The following is a 21,489-nucleotide window of genomic DNA, read 5'->3' as shown; positions in this document are numbered from 1 at the left end:
ATGCAGCTTCTGAAAACGAGTGATTAAACTTGCTTAAAGTCACAAAGTAGGAAGAGAGATCCAGAGAGGAAAGGGAACCCAAATAAGTATCTAGAAAGGAACATAGCAAAAGAAAAAAAGGAATATCTAGGAAATGAGATTGAGTAATTTAGAGCAGAGACGATGAATCTTTAGCCCAGGTCCTAGCCACCTGAGATTTTCATCTGGTCTGCTAAGCAAACCCATTCAACTAACAGGGCTTCACATTCCTGCTACTGTTAGCCACTCGAAGCATATTTTTCCTCTGCCTCTTCAAGGGAGAGATATGGACATGGGCAATATGGACAGCACAAACAGATATGGACAGCACAAACAGATCTTCTTGCACGCATGCAGAATCTCTGTCTTTACCCACACCTACCTTTCCCCTTTGGGCTGATTCCTAGTCAAGAATAGTATGTGCGAGTTGGACAGCTCTGATTGGTTCATTTAAAACATAGCTATCTATGCCAAATGAACCACTGGGATAAGTAAATGACTGGATTCTGCCTTTGGAACAAATCTTTTTTGTCATCCTTGGGTAAGAGGAATGAGGAGAAGAGAAAATGTAGGGAGGGGGGTGCAGAAACAAAGATGTGAATGTAGGAAGGTTGGGAGCTGCAAAAAGATAGTGATTTAAAAATCTACCCATTTAACTCTAGGATGAAAATATATGTATTTCAAATAATGGTAATGCCTTTTAGAATTGTAAGCTCAGGTGCCAGTCCAGTTATCAGCTACTACTATGTCAACTGTAGTAAATTTCTCTTCCACCATATGATACATTAAAGCTAGCACTTTACAATCTAGTAATTGAGAAATTGTTTACATTATTCATAATATGAGGATATTTTCTCTTCAGGGAAAAGGAGAATACACAATGGAATACAGAAAATACCAACCCTGTTCACTCAATACACAGGAAGAATTAATTAACCAATACCTTGAAGCAACAGGGCAACTTCCTGGGAAAAAGGGCAAGGTCAAAGGTTAATGCACCTTCCAAAGGTTGGCAAGAAACTGCCAACAAGCTGTATTTGTTGCAAGACTCTTACGATTGAACAAGTGAAGAAAATTCAGAGCAATTTCATCCTGGATCAAAGCTTTGACTTTATTAAGTCATGAAAAGACTGCACAGAAATTCCATGAATGAATCACCATCTTAATTTATATTAAAATGTTTTGTTTAGAGGCTTGATATTAATTAAGCTGACAATGTTCTTTTTCCCCTTCTGTCTCCTTCCACCCCACTCTCTGCATACCTCCTTGCCATTTTTGAAGCTTTCCCTTACTTATTCAAAGAATCAAATGCAGGAGAAGCAACAGATCTCCACCTGAGTTTTTGAATAATTGCTACCACATCTGAGCTAGAAGAATAAATAACCTCACCCAGTGCTTGTACTATACAAGGCAGACCTGTAGTATAACATGAACATTTGAGGAATAAATAGTAATTTATAGGTTTCTAATGATAAGTGAAGATAGATTGTGGGGCAGAGTGATTTTTTCCCTTTCCCTTCTTCTAGAAATTGTGCAGCAAAGAATATCTTTAATATTATTGACCTTAACTTCTCCACACCTTGGAATTCATTTCCAGTAAGAATCCCACATATTTTGATGCCTGTGAAAATTTGAGAAATGGTTCTAAAGAGCCCAACACATCAGCTACTAACTGAAATGAGTTCAAGGCAGAGAAGAGGTCTTTTGTTTCAGTTGCCAGATATTGGATATTATTAAAATGCCCATTGCCTATAAGGAAATGTGTCTGATCTCTCAGAGAAACACCCACCCAAAAATGCAGCCTAATTGAACAAAGGGAATGTTGTCCCTCCCCAATACCTTCTATATTAGGACAGCCATGCAATATCTACATCTACCTGTGTATTAAATTACTGGGAATGACTTTAGATGCCTGCAGGGCCATCTAAATAAAACTAAGTGCACAGAATGATGTTTTATTTGTCTCTTTCAAACTCTTAACTGTCCTAATGTAATGGCAAGGAGAATGAATCACTTTGGCTTTCTCATGAAGTATCTTGTATCCCGGTGGCCACAAGGAGATGTCCATGTCATTTTCCTGGTACTAGTAGAGAAGTGGTTTGCCAGCACTATCTTCTAGGGTGTGTTTTCAGTTGCACCATAATCCCTGTGATCCATACACATCATTTATGGATCTGCACATAGTCCTGGGTGATGGGAACCCCATCTCATACCTGCTACATGAACTAGGTACAGTTCTGGATTTTTATTTTTACCACTGTAGCAGTATATTTTGGTTTTGAGCTGATTGCTCCTGCCTTATTGAATTATTTTTCCCTTTTTAATTTAATTTTCCTCATTCTCTTAGCTGTTGAAAATGAAACAAATCTGTTTTTCAAAATGAAGTGAATAGGATTGTCTAGGGTATGAATCTGGACATCTGTGGGTTAGAGCCACAATCTTCCTAGCTCCTTTGGGTGGTCATGCATTGTGTGTGCCTGGATCAAGGAAACGGTCAACATTTCTTTGAGGGGATAATACTGCTTGCCTGTATGGAAGAAAGGAGTAGTACATTCTTTCTTTAAAAACCCTCTCTGGATCCAGCTGTTTTTGACAACTTTCACCCTGTTTCTGGGGAAGATTGTTGAGAAGATGCTAGGTATCCAGCTATAGACAAATGTAGAAAAAATGGATTCTTTGTATCCCTGACATTGTTTAGATCTGTTAATGGTAGGGAAATGGCACTGGTTGCTTTGGTGGTTTACTGCCTACATCTAGATGTGAGGAGTATTTGATACATCGACCATGATACCTTGCAAAGACTGGGAGTCAGGGGCAGTGTTCTGCTTCTACCCAAGAGTGTGGCTCCATCAGTAATCAAGGGAGAGCAGTGGTCAAGTGTCTGTTTGTTCCAGGGGGAGGGGTATGTGTGCACAGGGCTTCATGATTTCCCCCTATGTTATTTAATATCTATATGGAACCACTGGGAGAGAACCAGAGAAGCAAGACAGGCCCCTCATGGGGGCTCTTCTGTTCACAAATAGCCAATGGGCAAGCAGTTAAAAAAAATCAAACTGGTACCATCCATGTAAGTAGGTGTACACATTAGATTGACTGCCTGGATTAATTAATTAATTGCATGCTAAATTTTGCATTTAAAGACTAACTTGTACATTTCAATTTGAAAATCCTAGTGTCGTGATTTTTGGCTCTATGGACAAGCAAGTATGAAATGGTGCAAAACATGGAAAAAGACTTTGATGTTGCCTTCTGGTAACAGGTCATAGTACTTCACTCTATGGGGTTTTTTTCCCTTTGTTTACTCTGCCTTCTCACCATAACCCACAAAAATAAATTCTATGGAAATTAAGGTATTAAAATCAGGTATTGGCATATCCCCATTGCAATTAAGGGGATGAGTTAGGTTGCTTTCAGTCCATGTACGAATACAATTTCTGCAATTAGCGATTAAGTAGGTGGCTTTTAAAAATGACCAGCCTCAGACCTGAGGATTGACATTCTAAGGTGTGTGTTTAAATGGGGCTCTACACCCTTGGTTCCAATGGAGCTGAGGCCCTGCGTGGCTGCAGTTTGTATCTGAAGCAAGTGCCCATTTGTAATCACAGATGCTTCACTTGTCATGCAAGTAGGTGCAGAAGATTGGAGCTGGACTGTGGGACCACAGCAGAGGAGGAGAGCATTAAAACTCCCTACTGCTTATACAAAGATTCAGATGTTATTTGTGTTTCCAAAAAAACCAATTGACACTGACATTTTATTTATTAGTTTTTTTCCATCTTCTAGATAAGGCACTCAGCTCTGCAAAATTTACTCCTAGGTTCTTTTTCCAGTATTTTTAAAAATAATTTTGGTGAAGAATTTATGGTAAATTTTAGTCTAATTTCCCTAAAATTAAATACTTATAAGGCTGCCGGCAGAGGCTTATTTTTTTGGAGAAATGGACTCATTTGTCTCAGAAAAACCTGAAGTCATCAAACTTCATTTTCCACCCTGTTTAACATCCTTACATAAAGCATAGAAAGAAAATTTTGAAACAGCTCAATTGGGACAACATGAGATGACACAGACAAAATGTACCATTGTCCTTTTATTGAAGATAAGTTAAATCTCAACATCAAATATTTTCCAGAATTTAAAAATATTTTATCAAATATTTTAAATGGCAGTTTAAAATTTTTTAAAAATCTTTGTTCATATATATTTTAAAAAAGCCTTATGATGAGTTACACCTAATGCCAGAAACTTAGCGACACATCAGTAGTTTTTCCATATAATAAAAATATCTGTAAAAATGTATACTTATTCTTCTATGAAATTAACCAGAAAAGAAATATTTATGATCGATCAGAAGTGATTTGTGCAAAGCTTCCAAACAGATTGTATTGATTTAAATAGATGATTCTCTATACTGAATTTGGAATATTGACAAAAGGTGTGCTACACCTTTGTAAAAATGTTTACAACTATATAAACAAAAGGATTTTCTCTCTTTACTTAAAAATTACTTTCAGTGAAAAATTCAGCAGAAGTACCAGAGAAATCCCCAGAGCCATCAGAGGATTCTACAGATGTATCTTCTGAAGTGCAGTCATACTTCACTTTTATTGGCAGTTCCAGGTTCCAGGTAATGCGCATATGACAGGAAAGAGTCTGCGAAAATCCCTGTATGTAAAAATAATCAGTGACAGGAATAAATCTACTTGGGGGAAATCATCTGATTCCAATAGCACTTCAGAGTGTATGCGTATAGGCTGCAATCCTAAACTTACTTTCTTGGGAAAGAATCTTACTGCATTTAGCAGGATTTACTTTGGAATAAATGTGTAGAATTGTCTAGTAAAATATTTTTTATACATTCCTCCACTGATCCTAATGTCTTTACAAAATAGATTGGGATGATTATTATGGGGTCAATCGGCTCAATTCACCTAAGGAACTGATATTGCTACAAAGGCTCATTTATTTTATAAAAGTGAAACTATCTTGAGTACTGAAGTTTCCATACCTCTGAGACGTCACTATCAATCAAAACGGTGTAGTCAAATTCAAGTGCGTTGTCACTTTCCTGGGCAGGAAGGAAAAAAAAGGTTGGAATGAAGAAGGCTGGAGAAGATAAGAATTGTATTTCAAACAGCATCTTGTTTGCATTCAGGTACAGTGTGCATGCCAAGATCGATATTGGGTTGTGTGTGCAGAATGGTTTATGCCCTTTGGACATTTCCTGACATTTCAGTAAAACCATCTTTCTTTACAGTGGTCCATACCGCTGAAGTTGGGCTCTAGAAGTTCTGCCCACCTGAACCCTGAAACATTTTGATTTTTCCAGTTTTTGGCCAGAACAAAATCCAGAGTGTCTTATGGAGCAAGTAAGGCAGGATTGATGCACCACCTTCATCTTCCCTCTTTTTCCACATGGTCTGTGAGCTTGCACCACCATCATCATTGGCCCCTTTCTTTCCCTGCCTCTCCTTATGTTGTGCTTCAAGCTAAAATTATTGGCAGCTAAGGAAGGCCACCCTGGGGAGTTTGGGGAGCAGGGAAACAGGTGGGTGAATATATGCCAAGCTTGAAGCCAAGGACATTAGCAGTAGTTATCCAACTGCCTCCCCAAACCTTCCCAGTGTCGTCTTTGTCCTTACCTCCTCTTCACTGTCAATGTCCTTGGCTTTCTCTACTCCTCAAAATATATGTTTCAGTTCTGAAACTGCCCAAAACTGGCTCTTCCACACAAGTTGATTTGTACATGGAACATTTTGTGCTTCTCTAGTGCTAGCTTGGTTTACATATTAGACTAAGCCAGCATTTTAAGCTATGATTTGCTTAATCATGTATGCACAAGTATGTCCATAGTGCTAGGCTAAAAGTCAGCAGATCACATTATAATTTGGTGTTGAATCTGAACCAGGCCAGAGATTAATATGAAGCCAATGGACTTAATAGACCACAACTGCTTTTGCGGAAACTGAACTTCTACCTCTGAGCAGCTCTTAAAATTTCCAGTTGCACAACTTATTATACACATTTTTCATTTAGGTGTTTAATGGGAGCTTTCCCTGGGCTGGAATGTCCAGATGGGTCAGATGACAATTTCTTGTATCCCCAGGCTACATGGAAACATGCCCAGAGAGGATCATCACTGGGCTTGTTCAGGAAAACTGACAATGGCAAGCAATGGAAGAGTAAAGTCTACAATTTGCTACCAACAACCAGACTTCAATCAACAAAAAAAGGAGACAGGGACAGAGGAAACTGCTCCTGGATCTTCCATTTCTATCTTGCCTATTTTGTCATCCTAGTCAGCATGATATACAGAAATTAAGAGGATAGTACAGAAGAGCAGGCTGCTTGACACAATCGCAGGTACATGTGCTATCTTCCTCCCATTGGAGCCTTTTCCCTAGCAGCAGCAAGGCCAGTGTTGTCCAAACTTGGCCATTTTAAGATGAGTGGACTTCAACTCCCAGAATTCCCCAGCCAGCCATGGGGAGTTGAAGTCCACTCATCTTAAAGTGGCCAAGTTTGGACAACACTGAGCAAGGCAGAGTTGCTTAAAAAAGCTGCAACCCTGAAACAGGTGGGAGGAGGATGGAGGAGGTGTGTGTTTTGGAAGCTCTGCAGCCAGCAGCAGACACAGAAAAGCATGAATACAAGAAGGCATTTTTCCTTCACAGAGACTGGATGGTCCAGAGGAAGAGAAGTATAGAGGCAGAGCAAGACAAAGTGTAAGTATAAAAGCACAATGTGGAAAGTTGCAAGTATTCTATGTGGTGGCCAGTACTGTAATGGAGAAGAAAAGTGCAGAAGAAATTCCAGAGAGAGGAATTAAGGCAGAACAGTGTTTGAAAGAAGAAAACATTGTTACAGAATGGTTTTACAATAGAGTACAGCACAGAGGAACTACTGTAATAGTAATAGAGTATAGTAATTATTGTAGTAATTAGCATATAGGATATATATAGGATAGGGGCAATAGAAAAGACTCACATATAGACTTGTAAGTTTCATATTTTACTTTTGTATCTCACTTTTTTCAAAATAAAATACCTCTCCAACCCTGATAGGGAGATATAAAAAACACCTGCCCAGAGTCCAGTGCTTTTGTGGCTCTTCCGAGTCTGTGTCAATCTAATTGGGCATAGTTTAAAAAAGAACCTGTGATGGATAGGGCAAAAAAAATTGCTGTGTTCACAACACAGTTGCAGATGTATGAACACAGCCATTTTTGCCCTATTCTCCTAATTCCTGTATATCATGCTGAACAGAACAACATCATGGTTTACCTACTTCTATTTTTTGTGTTTGTGCAACACTGAACCAAAAACTAAACATGCAGATTCAGTTTACGCAACATTGTAGGCTAAAATGTGATTGCTGCTTGGTGTGCCCTGTAAATATAATTACTGCTTAACTAAATAGGCCTGTGGTTCTAAGTAAATCCTTTTCTTGTCATTTGTCACTTACCCACTTCTTCATATCTTTGATTTCCGACATGACATAACCCACATTTTCACTTGACTTCTCCCATGCAATGTAACTGCTGCCAATGTTGGCCAAATTTTCTAGCTCAGCTGGAAATGATGTATCTGCAAGAGATGGGGGGGAGGGGGTAGAGAGGAATAAAGGAGGTATTATTGCTGCCAAGAGGCCCACCTTATTAGGAGTCAAGCTGGATATGAGGGACTTTTTTTATGCAAGATCAAGGCCTTCTCATGTAGAGTCAAAAGATAATTTTTAAAAATATCAGCAAACAAATACTTTTAACAGGCAGAGGTGCTACAATTGCTGTGGAAACATCCACCCACCCCTTTGATGAAATTGGAGACACATCTTGGTTGGCATTTATGTCATCTTCAATAAGCCTCATCTTTGCAAAACTCCAATGGAAATCTGTAATTTTTTAAAAATCAGAACTGTTCATTATTTGGATGCGGAGAAGGTGAAGAATCTACTGTACATCTGGGTGTGGCTGCATCAGTATATGTGTGTTGTTTTTAAAAAGATAGATTGCTAATCAAATTAATAATCCAGTATTCAGTTTCTGAATATTTACATCTGCCAGACCAACACTGAACATGTTTTACATAACACAAGTAAGTTAAAAGCATAACATGCTAACCTTGGTTAGTTTTAATCTTGATTCAATTCTTTGTAGCTTAGTGCATTCTGCAAAACCAAGTCATTTGGTAAATTCATTATTCAATGTATTGTGTGAATCTAGAAACTGGTTAATTAGGTAACCAGATTAAACATGTTTAAAAAAACTTAGCTGTTTTTATTGTTCTTAAATTCTGGTTTCCATCCTCAAAGCAGTTTTAGTGAGGCACTGCAAATATGCTTTGTGTGTGGATCTTCAGACTGAGGGTTCTCTTAGCCACTGAGAATGCAAAAACAATACTAAACTTTAGCTGGTTACTCTGTAGTCTTCTTTGATAGGGAAGAGATGAAGCACTGATGCACAGAGGCAGCTATAGTTTCTGCAGTAGTGCTGAATTCACCTTCTTAGATCATTTGGGTAGAATGTTCTGGAGGAGCTCTGAGAGCCATACAAAACATGGGAAGAAGCATGCAGTCCTGGGTGCTCATGGGAGAGAGTCCCTGCCAAGGACATACCTTTAATTTTTACATATAGTTCGTAGTCCTCCTTTCTGCGTTGGTCTGCATCTTTGTTGTCTGTGCAACTGACTTGAATCATTGGCTTAGGCTTGTCCTTCCGGTAGAATACAGTCGCAAGGCATCTCCCTAGATTTTGCTTTAAAAGAAAAGAAAATAACATATGGGGATATTTTCTTCCAAACTTCCTTGCTACCTTGTCATTATCTAGATCCAACAGCAGATTGTGAAAAAATTGTTTACAGAACAGACAATGCCACTTCTACGGTGAAGAACCACTTGGGGGCAATGTGATTGTGATTTTGAAAAAAAGATCAATATTTATATTATCACTATTCTGACCCAGGAGCCCTTTTCACTGCTATTTTTTAAAACACACCAGAAATCAAGTACAGTGAGGAAATGATCCCATGTTCTTATTCAGGTTTGCAAAACAGCCATTGATCTACTGAATTACCAGGTTCCAGATCACTTTTAAGAGCACCATTGATTTTCCCACCTGGGATAAATGTTTCTCTGCTGTAGGTATAGAAGCTCCTGCCAGGGGCTGCACTTTATCTCTTCCAAGAAAATGTCAAAGATAGGGGAAAATTCAAACACAATGTAGTGGGAAATAATGTAACTTTGTCAGAGATAGACATGGAAAGGAAGGTAAGCTTTCATGGGGTTAAAACTTACAACTTCTCCACCTGCCATCTGATATTTCAGGGCAGCAAATACTGCTAGAACAGTCTCACCACAGCCATCTACTGGAGGCATTTAATTAGGTACAAATCACTGCAGCTTGGACTGGCATGGACTGCACTCCTCTGACCAGTAGTGGCACAGAATGTGGGTAGACATGTCGTCTGCCCCTCGGGTTGGGAGTGGGGGGCAATGTTAAACTGGTTCTCCTTCTTCCTCCAGGGTCTTTATCTAGCCCACAGCCCCCACTTTGCTGGGTGCCTCGGGGCCCAGTGGGCTGAGGCCATCCGCTGGCATGGGGTGATGTATCGGTATGCTAATGATATCCAGCTTCACATCTCTTGCCCTGGCTGACCAAATTCAGTGGAGGTTCTGCCTTAGTGTCTGGAAGCTTTGGGAGTCTGGATGGGGAGGGACAGACTTCAACTCAATCTTAGCAAGACTGAGTGGCTCTGGGTGTTAAGGTCACCTCTATCATTCTTGGTGTTCTCCAAGACTAGTGGCTCCTATTTAAGGCATAGCTGACAACCATGGCCAGGAAGGCTTTTGCACAACTTCATCTTATGTATTCTTTCCTGGGGCCAGAGTCTCTGCTCACAATCACTCATGCCTCAGTCACCTCTCAAATGGATTGCTGCAATGCACTCTACATCAGGTTGCCCTTGAAGAACACCTGGAAGCTTCAGTTGGTGCAGAATGCTGTGGTGCAGACAGCTGTGAATGTCTTGGTGTGCGCATGTTATACCTCTGCTCCATGAGCTACATTGCTTGCCAGTGTGCTTCTGGTTACATATGTGCTGGTTGTCATGTATAAAGCCTTTCATGGTATAGGGTGAGGTTATTTGTGGGACCACCTCTCCCCGCTTGTTTCTACTCATTCCATTAGATCCATCAGAAGAGGCATGCGGTGGGTCCTGTCGTTAAAGAATGTCATCTTGTGGGATCCTGCCCTACGGAACACCGCTCCCCTGGAGATTAGATGCCAGCTTTTCAGAAGGCCCTTAAGACATGGTTATATTCCCAAGCATGGGGGTTGGAGTGGGGGTGAGAAACTGTTGTGCTCCATTGTTTAGACTGGTTTGGTCTCTTAGCAGCTGCATATGCTGTTGTGTTTTATACCATGTTTTGCATTGTTTTTACACACTGTAAGCTGCCCAGAGTTGCTATATGAGATGTGTGGCTATATAAATCAAATGAATGAATGAATGAATGAATGAATGAATGAATGAATGAATGAATGAATGAACGAACTTTCTTCAGCTATAGAATAAGGAGCCCGCTGCATCTAAGCACTGTACAGAATTTGTTAGATAAGATGCTGAAGAAGGAAGATACGATAGAAGGCTTCTACTGTATTGATGCCAGAAAAAAATTCTGTTACAGAAATATCCAAGTAGAAGATTCAACTTACCCTAGTTTGAATGTGTTTTGTAGAAAATTGCAGGGAGTACTTACGCCCAACTCCTGGGATACTCTGCAAGACAAATAAGCTAAAGTTACACTTCACAATATGTATGACACACACAGCACAAACACTTCTTAAAGCAGCAGATCATTAAAATACCATATAGCGTTTATACAGTATTTTACTGTTGGGCTGCTGCTTTTCTATCATTTCAGTAATCTTAGCAAAAATGTATGCAGTTAGGACGTAATGAGTCTTTTCTGCTTCATACCTATCATTCTAAAAAAAAGATATTTCAATATTCTCAAACATCTCATGCATTAACTTTATAATTAAGTTTGAATTATGAATATTTAACATAAGCATTTACTTTTTATGTAATGAAGACCCATACTGTACTTGTTCCCTACCAGTCTTTCCTTCTGAAAATCCCTCTGTATTCAAGGAAGTAATCTCGTTTTTATTGTTAAATCTCTATCCTTAATTTCATAACTGCTCTTCTGTAATGCAAAATGTGTGGGATTGCATTTAAATTATGCTTCTGTGTAGATAAACCTTTCTATTTTGTTACAGTGAAAATATATATAGGCATGAAAGCCAGCTGGGTAATTTTGGGCCAGTCACTCTCTCTCAGCCCAACCCACCTCACAGGGTGGTTGTTGTGGGAAAATAGGAGGCAGGAGAATTAGGTATGTTTGCTGCCTTGAGTGATATATAAAAACAAGGTAGGATAAAATCTAATAATAATAATAATAGTAGTAGTAGTAGTAGTCGTCGTCTTAAGAAGTAAAGAAACTTCTTATCATCCAATACTGGACCAAATTTTGATGCAATGTTAAATTCTACTTTAACACCATGCACTCCTTTCTCTGTCTCTGTGTAGCTATGAAGAAGCGATTTAGCATTTATTTATGAAAACAACTGGGTAGAATTTTGGTTAGGTTGAATTACGATTTTAAAAAGTAAGTCATTTTGTTTCAACCCATAGTTGAAATGGCTTGTTCAAAACCCCAACATTTCCCCATCCAAGCATTTCCAGATGCTGCTAGATTACAGCCCTTGTCATTTCAATCCTTATCCATGCTACTTTGAGGTTGTAAGTATTTGGAGATCTTAGACAGGAGTTTTTTTGTGGTTCATACATAAAACAAACTGTAGTTAATAAAGAACAAAGCAAAAATAGCTGAAGTCACAGCTGCATTAGAAGAGGGGGAACCATGTAATGCTTAGGGTTGGTTTAGCATTACAATATAGTCAAATCAGCCAAGACCTGTTAAATTTTTACAAGATTTAGTGGCAGGGGATCAGCTATCTCCAATTGTTTATTTTACTAATTATCCATAATGAGGAAGGCATCTGTATACACAGATTGTGGTCTCCCAAAATCAGCAGATCAGAATATAATGTTAAGCAAACTTAAGGTTGTATTTTGATATAGTATTGGATAACAGCCAGCATGGAATACTTTAGATGCTAGATGTGAGATTTATTGGAAATCTTAGGAAACAGTTGCAATCCTGGGCAGGTTCCTATTCTTGGTGGCCAAGGCAAAAACCAAGAGGTCTTAACATCTCATAATTATTCTATCAAAACCATTAGGGAATCACTAGTTCAACAAGCAACCTACCGCCACAGAAAGACAGTAATGGATTTTATTAATGCAAAATTGGCTGGCTATCTGAAGAACGGAAATACAAATAACTCACTGACTTTTATATTAAAAACCATGCAACATCTTGGAAACATATTTGGAAGAGACTACAGTATTCAGGCCACTGAGTCTAGCTCCTTTGCTCAGTGCAGGAAGCCAGATTAATCCCAGAGGGATGGCTGTCTAGCACTCAAATTGCTCTGTCAGAAAGTTTGTTTTAAGATCACATCAGACTCTGTTCTCCTGTAACTTAAAACCACTATTCTATGGCATGTCCTGCGCTCTGGAATTAGAGAACCAATCCTGACCATCTATGGGGCATCCTTTCAGGTATTTGAAGAGTGTAACCCTATCTCCCTCCTGCTGGGTTGCAGCAAGTGGCTACCTGAAAGCAGGCTTTTCAGTGGGAGCCCCCAACTCTGGCAAGTCATCTCTAGCAAAGTATTCCTGGTACCATCCTTACTGTGTTTTCTGGAGCCAGGCAAAGACATGTTTATTCTCTCAGGGCTTTTAATCATGTTAATCCGGTTGTGATTTTAAACATTTTTATTGCTGCTTTTACTTTCTGTTATTGTTCAGTGTCTATCTTGCTAATTTTATTTGGGTGTTGCATTTGATTCTTTTTTAAAAATGTTTTAATGTATGTTAACTGTTTTAACCTATGGTTTTTAAATCATAAATGTAATTTTCAGTTGTAAACAGTTTCTTTTAATGGGAAAGTGTATAGAAATAAATAACCCTCCCTCAACTGTCTTTTCTCAAGGCTAAACCATTTCTTCTATCTCTGTTCATTTATTTTCTTGTCCCCTGATCATCTTCAGTACTCTTTTCCTAATCTGATCCAAACTTCTCTGAATCCTTCCCAAGGGGCAGCACCAGATCTGGACACAGTGTTTCAGATATCATTCTGACCAAAGCAGAATGATTTCTTCTCATTATTAAACTTCAGATGATTCAGCCTAAAATTGCAAATACTGAAGAATGGACTCAAGACTATCACCTCATTCATTGAAGTGACAATGGTATTCAGTGGCCATGTTGCTCCCAAGGTCAAGCATCAATCCTGCTCTTTCATACAGCTATTCATAATTGTAGGCTCCCCATCCCTGCTTTTACGTGACACTCCTGTTGGGTACTCCAAAACAGTAGCCACAATTACAAGAATTGCCCTTGAAAATTAAAAACAAAGACATTCTCAAGTCAAGTTTGCCTCCTGGGGACCACATCCATGACTTTTTTTGATGGCGTTACTGAAAGCTTTCTTCCAGGATATTTTTTTCAACTTCTCAATCTAGTCTAAACCCTGGAATTTCTATATAGTTCCCCATCCAAGTGTAACCATCTACAGTATGACTTGCTTAGCTTCAGGGAACTGCCAAAGAAACTAAGAGTGGCAGTTCAGTGGGTTTGGCTTATGCAATCGGATTTCCTCACAATGGAAACAATCAAGGGAAACCCTGCCTAGATCCAGCCCAAGAAGCAGCAGGATTAGTCTGTTGCAGCAAAAACAATCCAAGGCTTTTAATATGGCATGAGGTTTTTGATGTGAATGAATGCACCAAAATAAATCCTAGTAGTAACCAAAAAACAACTTTTTTAAACACATGAAATGAGTTGAATAGTATTGTGAAAATTATTTTGGAGAGGCCAAAATCCTTTTCTGGTTAACAAGAAAACAACCATAAGCAAACACACATCCACCAGGTTTTTCTATGCCAAGCAGATATAAAAGTTATAGAACCTTTGTAGTTCCCAACGATTTATACAGAACTGGCATCAAAGAAGCAGCTGAGACTCAACAGGCACTTTGAACACATGAAATTGTAGTGCATTCCCCTTTTGTTTTTTGTTTTAAATCAAGGAATGGCATTTTCCTTAAAAGAATAACTTCAGTGCACATTGCATTCAAAAGCACACTTTTGATGAAATGGAAATGTTAACAAATATTCTCCTTCAGTTGTGGCCAGCCAGCTGGTTTGTTTTATAAAACATTTCAGAGATTCAGAGGTAAAAAGAAAATATTTCAAGGTCTTTGCTGTCTGCTTAAAAATGTTTCTTCACATAGAGGATATAACATTGTGCAGGTTAGTACAAAATACTGTAAGAATAAATACACAAGCAGAGATTAGAACCTGAAGGAGATTTTAGAGGCAGTGTCTCTTAACCACCTGGATGAGGTTTGTAACAGAGACTTTGATATTTACACAAAGCTGGATATGAAGTGTGAGGAGATATGACTATAAAATTCACATTATTTTTCCAGTTATGATCATGTTGCATTAATCCATAATGAAGTTTGCTTGGTTTGGGTTTGGTATATTTTGAACCCAAGCAATAAGTTTAAACCATAATTAAATAAGCCATAGCTTAGCACTATGTTTTAACCTACCATTCTCCCTCCCATTTTCAAATTACAACATTTCTGGGATATTTAAGAAATACTAGGGACAATCTGCTTCATGTTGACATCACAATATTACTTAACTGTGGTCTCCTGAATAAATCACACTGTATAAATGACAGTTTCATGTGTGAGACCGATGTCTCTTACTGGTAGGGATATATGTTTATGGAATCCTGTGAAGGAAGAGGGCTGTTTTATTCTGCTTCTAGAGAAAAACATTTTTCCCCTGGACAGAATGGAGATAGAATAACCCCCTGTATTAATTACATTCCCACAAACCAAGTTTAATGCTTAAAGTTTAGTGATATCCCCTCTGTTCCAACTATTGTTTAATCAGCATGAGGAAGAAAAAAAATATATGACTTACTGGCCGGAAGGCTAGTCACACTATTCAGTTCTCTCTAATCTTGTGCCTTTTAGATGTGTTAAACCAATGTTTCTCAACCTCAGCAATTTTAAGACGCGTGGACTTTAATTCTCAGAATTCCCCAGTCAGCATTTCTGTTAGACTATGGTAGACTAACTGTGGTAGTTAGACTACAACTCCTCTTGGCCAGGGTAGCTGGGAATTCTGGAGTTCAAAAGGTTGGGAAGAGTTCAAATAGTGTGACCAACCAGGTTTGAAGATTTACGAACTAGGTGGTCTAGCTTAATAAGCTGTGGGAATTGGTCCTAAAGTGGCTCTTTTAGAGCTTGTAGCGATTCACCTAAAACTCTATGGTAAATCCACCCATTTAAGATTAAAATGAACATGGCCACAACAATCCCATAGAGGCCAGCAGCATTGCCAATCCTTAGGAAGAGTAGAGGTCTCAGGGATAGGAGACCTCTACTCTTGCCAATCTCTTAGGAAGAGTAGAAGCTCACACAGGAAGGAAAGGCCATCAGACTGTGCTTACTACTTCTGGACCACCTGAGCTCATGGTAGCTTATCCCACTGGGGAGCAGTAAAGGCTGCTGGCTGGTTTTGATAGTCTTAAGATTTTATCTGATTCTCCAGACAGTTTGGTGGGAAGGCAGTAAGAAATAACCACCTCACCTGCCTTTTTACCCCTAATCTGCTGAAAGCAAGGCAGGACTAAGATTTGAAGGTTAGATACCTTCTAGATTTTTCTTTTCCAGTTAAATGGGGGAAGGGGTTTTTGTAAGAGTATCAACATAATTATTCAATTCATTTATTTATTTAAATTTATTGGCCACCCAACTCCAGTGGACTCTAGGTGGGATACAAAACTAGGGAAAACATTGAAAAAATGTAGTTTCTGATATCACTTTACCCGTTGATGGTAATTTATGCAGTAAATTACTGCAATCACTGCTATTTTGTGTTAAATTGGTATGTTTATTCCATTTTGATAGCTTTGTTTGCAATGTTAGTCACTTTTACGGTTTTCCTTAAAAGCCCAAAATGGGGCTCAGATTCTAATTAATGCATGACTTTCAACAGATGACAAAGTCTCGAAGTCTCAAAAAGTACTCTTTCTGTCTTAGCCACATTCATTTCCAAGCATTATTGTTTGCCAAAGGGAGTTTCATGAAAGGACATCACAATGTTTTTTCATATAAGAGCTCAGTTATTTGAATTAAGCAGATGTGCTACTTTTTCCCCATCACCCATGACCACTTCCCACTTTCAGGACTTTGTTGCTTAAGATTTGCAAATGAAAAGCCAGACAAAGGCATTCAAGTACCTCACTGCTGAGCGGGTACAATCCTTATCAAGGGCACTCTGCATTCTCTCACTAGGGGATTCACCAAGGCACTCACCCCATGGATGTCTTATATACTAAGGGAAAATGGAGTGGAAGAAGATGAACGTGGTTTTAAAACTGGAGGAAGAAACAACAATAACCTGTGGTATTCTGAATATACTACCTGGATAGCCAAAAATGCAAAGGGTCTGCAAGCTCTGGTAATAAAAGTCAAGGAGCACAGTGAAAAAGTAGGACTAAAATTGAATATAAAGAAGACCAAACTAATGACAACAGATAGAGCCCCCAGCCTTAGAATTGGCAATGAAGATATCGAAGTGGTGGAGAGCTTCTGCCCTTTAGGATCAACCATCAACAGTAAAGGAACAAACAGTCAAGAAATACACCATAGACTAGCACTTGGTAGAGCAGCCATGAAGGCTTTGGAAAAGATATTCAGATGCCATGATGTGCCTATACTTTACCTACAAAGATCAGAGTCATGCAAGCAATGGTATTTCCAGTGACACTCTATGGAAGGCAAAGTTGGACTTTGAAGAAGCAGGATAAGAAGAATATTGATCCTTTTGAAATTTGGTGCTGGAGAAGATTCCTGAGAATACTGTGGACAACTAAAAAAACAAATGGATCATTGAGCAAATCAACCCAGAGTTGTCACTAAAGGTATCAATGATCAGGCTCAAATTATCCTACTTTGGACATATTATGTGAAGATCTAGTTCTCTAGAAAAGGCTCTAGTGCTGGGAAGGGTGAAAGGAAAGAGAAGAGGACAACCAGCAGCAAGGTGGATGGACTCAATTATAGTGGCAATGAGTGCACTGTTGGAAGACCTGAAAGACCAAGTTAGGAACAGATCATCACAGAGAAAATCTATCAATGTGGTCACTGGGAATCAACACCAACTTGACACAATCATAGCCTCTAACTCTTCTTTAACAAGCTCCCTCAAGGAGTCGAAAGAGTGAAATCATTCTTCCTTTGAAGTGGCTTGGTGTTGGTGGGGCTATCAGTTTGCTGGGACTGGTTCAGCCTCAGCCATACCTTTCCAAGGTGATGTGCCCCCCCCCACCCCGTGTGTGTGTGTGTGACTTCAACTCCCATAATTCCTCAGGGGATCAGATTGTCAGACTAGCCTTTCCCAAAGAGAAGTTTGCCCCAAGCTGGTCAGATGCGTTTCTCTTTCTCATGCCGGCAAACTTTACACAGGGTTTAAAAAAAGTGTTCATAATGATGACAGTCTAACTAGTTTGTACGCTGCCTCATATACAGAGCTGAGCAAAGTTGCCAACTTTGTTTTCCTTGCAACTTTCTCGAAGTCGGTCTTTAAGAGATATCAGAAGAGGCTTTCCGCAACCCCCTCTTGCGATTTGGGGGGAGGGGGCGGCGGAGGAAACCAACAGGCGTTGCAAGGAAAGAAGCTGGATACAGCCGGTGGGAAGCAAGCGCAGAGACTTCCCCGCAAACCTTAGATCCACGGCGGGGGCTCGGAATCTTTCCTTACCTTGGCCGAGACCTTCCGGACGTGCACAAGGGTCCGGAGAAAGCTGGGCGAGCCCTGATTGTAGTTGAGATACTGGACGACTGTCCGGGCGACCCGCGCGGCTTGCGAGTCAGAGACAACGCTCTGCCCCCGGGAAGGAGGCAGCAACTGCTCGTGCCAGGCGAATTTCGGCTGGAGCAGGTCGCGGCCGTAGCTCTCTCGAGCCCAGCAGAGCGCGGGCAGCAGGAGAAGGACCACGGCCATCCGAGGCATCCTGGCGCTGCGGCAAGGGCGAGGGCGAGGGCGAGGGCGAGGGCGCGCAGGAGCTGAAGCGGCGCGGGCGCCACCCAGACTCAAGTAGCGCCCCAGACGCTCGGCCCCTCCCCGGCCAGCCTCCAGCCCCGGCTGCCCCTTCTGGGCAGCGCCCACGGCTTCCTTTCTCCCTTCGCTGTTCCCGCGCTCTCGACCGCGAGCCAGACCGAGGCCGGCCCTCCGCCCCCGGGCGCTCACCCCCGGCCCTCCCCCCAGCAGGAATGGAGAAGGCCGGCTGAGAAAGTGGACTTTAGCTTGCCCGGCAGCCTCTGTATGCCCAGGATTGTTATTTGTGGCCAGGTACAGCCTGCTTGGTGAGGTAGTCAAGGCATCAGGCTAGGCACCGGGAGACCGAGAGTTCTAGTCCTGCCTAGGCACGAAGCCAACTGGGCGACGGAGGACCAGTCACTCTCTCTCAGCCCTAGGAAGCAGGCAATGGAAAACCACTTATGAAAAACCTTGCCAAGAAATCTACAGGGACTTGTCTCTGGACACAACTGAACGGATTAAAAGTTTGGACTTTAAATATGCCTTCTTTGTCTCTCACTGTTTCTATTCCCCTCCAGGTTTTTATTTCTTAAAATATTATTATTATTATTATTATTATTATTATTATTATTATTATTATTTTGATTCTAGTTTGAAGTAAAACCCAACTGATATTCTCTAATGCAGTGTAGAATATAAAACCTGGCTCCCAAATGTGCCCCAATGGTCTCTTACTAGGCTTTCTATATTGTTGTGTTTTGATTTTTCAAAAACCTCGTTAGGTTTTTAAAATTTGAGATAAACTGCTTTGGACACCTAGGAAAGTGATGGTTAAAAAAAAAAACAGGAGTGGATGACTTTGGTCTTTATAATAACATGTTATTCTCTTTTCAGGGTAGGCAAAATTATGCAAAGCACAGAAGAAGACTAAGATGTGGAAATAAATAGTAAACAAAATAAAATGGAGGCAAACAATAGGAGACGTGGAAAAGAAATGGGTTTATAAAATAAAATATTACTTTGGAAAATTATTGTTCCAATTCCTCCCTTTCACAAACAGGCCCATCATTAAGTATGCTCTGTTTTAGTACATGCACATCCGGCCATGTGTACAAATGAACTTTATATGAGTATTTAGCGACCAAAGTAAAATCTTGAAGCTTGTCACTGTAGGATGCATACATATAACAATTTTCAATGACTTGGATCACATACAATAATGTGCTTGTTTTAAACTGGCTTAGTATATTGTATGAACCCAGTTGCAATGCTTTTCAAGTCTTTGCTTATGGCTTAGCATCATGTGAATCCAGCCATATGTTTTAGTAAACCACAGTAAAACCATGGCTTATTGCCACATACCATGCATTCTTTTTGAAGATATCTGTTCAGGTATGGTTATCTGCCTGACATTTTCTGAAGTGGGATCAGCAGCAAATATTTTGTTCTCTGCACATTCCTATTCCCTCTCTAATACGCCCCCTATTTCCTTGCTTCTGATGCATTAAAACAACTCAATGTTGAGAGTTCATTCAACACAGTAGGTTAAAATGTGGTTGGCTAAATCAACTAGTTTGAGGTTTAATGTATCCTGAAAGAAGACTAACTGTAGTGTGATGGAAAAATAATAAAATAAAGCTGCAAACTCCGCCCCTGCCGTGGCAAACTCTACTTCCCCCCTTCCCCCTGCCTCTCTTTCTGCCCCCTCTCCCTCTTGCCTCTCCTGCAACAAACTCTTTCCCCCATTTCCCTGGGCCTTTACTTGCTCCCGCCCCACACTTGCGCATGTAAAACAGGACCAGTCCCAGGCTATTGCATATATAGCCCTCTTAACGCTATCATACTAAAACTATGACAGGGCCATCACTTGTGTGCTTAAGGATTTGTCGGGGGGGGGGCATTCTCAGTGAGGAAGCCTTTGTTGACCAGGTGAGAAACAGCAGAAACTCCATTCTTATTAAGCTGGAGTGTCTGCTTTTCTTCACCTTCCATTCTCCTTGACAATGGATTTCTTGACTTGGCTGCCTTGTTACAAAAGCGTGTTTTTTGTTTCACCATAGAAAAATACCTGTCCCCTGTTTAACACCTATCCAAAACTTGCCCCCAAATCAGATCCCAAGGATTTCCTGCCTTTCAACTGCAAAGTGTATAAGGATCTCCACCTTTCTATTGTTCGGGGTCCCTCTTTCTTGGAAAGCAGGTGCCCAATGATCATTGCAATAAACATGGTTCTTCTACTCAGTGTTGTGCTCCTTTCTTTGGCAAAAAGATTCCACAACAGTAGTTGTGATACCCCTGGCGGATGTCAAACTGGAAAGGCCTGGCTTTTCCATCTATCTCTTTCACAAGTTTTGAAAAAATAATGCTTCTATAGACCAGAGATAGGCAACCTTGATGGACTATAGAAAACAGAGTGATGATGCAAAGTAGGTGGAGTTACATGCCCCCCTATAGGCATGCAGATGACTAAAGCAGAGTTGCTGGATCCTGCCAAGGCCCCTCTTAGTCCACCATTTTTTTCTTTAGGATGCCAACGAGATGTGTCTGATCTACTCACAAGCAGTTCTTCCCCTGGAAAAGGTATTTGGCAGCATGCCGCTCCCAACCCCCGGGTAACAATTAGCCACCAAGAAGAACAGCCCTCGGCAGGCACATCCTCTATGAATGTATCTAATCCCTTTTAAAGCCTTTAAGGTTAATGCTCATCACCATGGCTTGCAGTAATTAATTCACAGGCTAAATTAAATAGTGTGAAGAAACACTGCTTTTGGTCTGCTCTAACTTTCTTTACAGTTTCACAGGATAACCCCTGATCATAGTGTTTTGAAAGAGAGAGTTCTCTCTGTCCCCTTTCTCCATACTATGCGTACCGTTATCCCCCTTGATCATGTTTTCCTCAGCTGCTTTCTTCTCCAAGTTGAAGAGTTCTAACCTCTCTTTATAATGAAAAGATTCAAACCTCCTGATCGTTTTGGTTGCCCTCTTCTGCACGTTTTCCAGCTCAGGATATTCTTTTCGAAAGGTAGTAACAAGAACTGTATACAGAACTCTTGATGTAGTCTTACCATAGATTTATACAAGAGCATTACTAGGTGTGCAGTTTATTTTCAGTCCCTTTTCTAATGAGCACGGAATCGGCTTTTTTCACAGCCACTGTGCACTGAGGCCACATCCTAATTAAGTTGTACACTATGACCCCTCTCCCTGAAGGTGTTTTGTCTGAT

General features: G+C 40.3%; 2 protein-coding genes across 2 annotated transcripts in view; one reads left to right on the top strand and one right to left on the bottom strand.

Annotated features, from left to right (window-relative positions):
- Positions 1-1,966, top strand: part of GFM1 (G elongation factor mitochondrial 1) — a 51,733-nt gene extending 49,767 nt beyond the window's left edge. Inside the window, exon 18 of the mRNA XM_007432918.4 lies at positions 881-1,966. Within this exon, the coding sequence (XP_007432980.1) occupies positions 881-1,012 (132 nt within the window). The 3' untranslated portion in view covers positions 1,013-1,966. The remainder of the gene's footprint in view (positions 1-880) is intronic.
- Positions 1,967-4,073: 2,107 nt separating this feature from the next.
- RARRES1 (retinoic acid receptor responder 1) lies at positions 4,074-18,400 on the bottom strand. Its single transcript, XM_007432917.4, has 6 exons — positions 17,987-18,400; positions 10,724-10,786; positions 8,629-8,767; positions 7,480-7,601; positions 5,024-5,083; positions 4,074-4,680 (listed from the first exon to the last, which is right to left on the bottom strand). Exons 1-6 carry the CDS (start codon positions 18,236-18,238, stop codon positions 4,513-4,515), a joined length of 804 nt encoding a protein of 267 aa, XP_007432979.2. The 5' UTR covers positions 18,239-18,400; the 3' UTR covers positions 4,074-4,512.
- Positions 18,401-21,489: the final 3,089 nt, after the last annotated feature.

The sequence above is a fragment of the Python bivittatus genome, unplaced genomic scaffold, assembly GCF_059951505.1.
Source record: "Python bivittatus isolate LINGU-HERP-01145 unplaced genomic scaffold, Pbiv_v1 ctg000980_np1212, whole genome shotgun sequence".
Taxonomy (NCBI): Eukaryota; Metazoa; Chordata; class Lepidosauria; order Squamata; family Pythonidae; genus Python; species Python bivittatus.
This window is presented reverse-complemented; position numbering and strand designations above follow the sequence as displayed.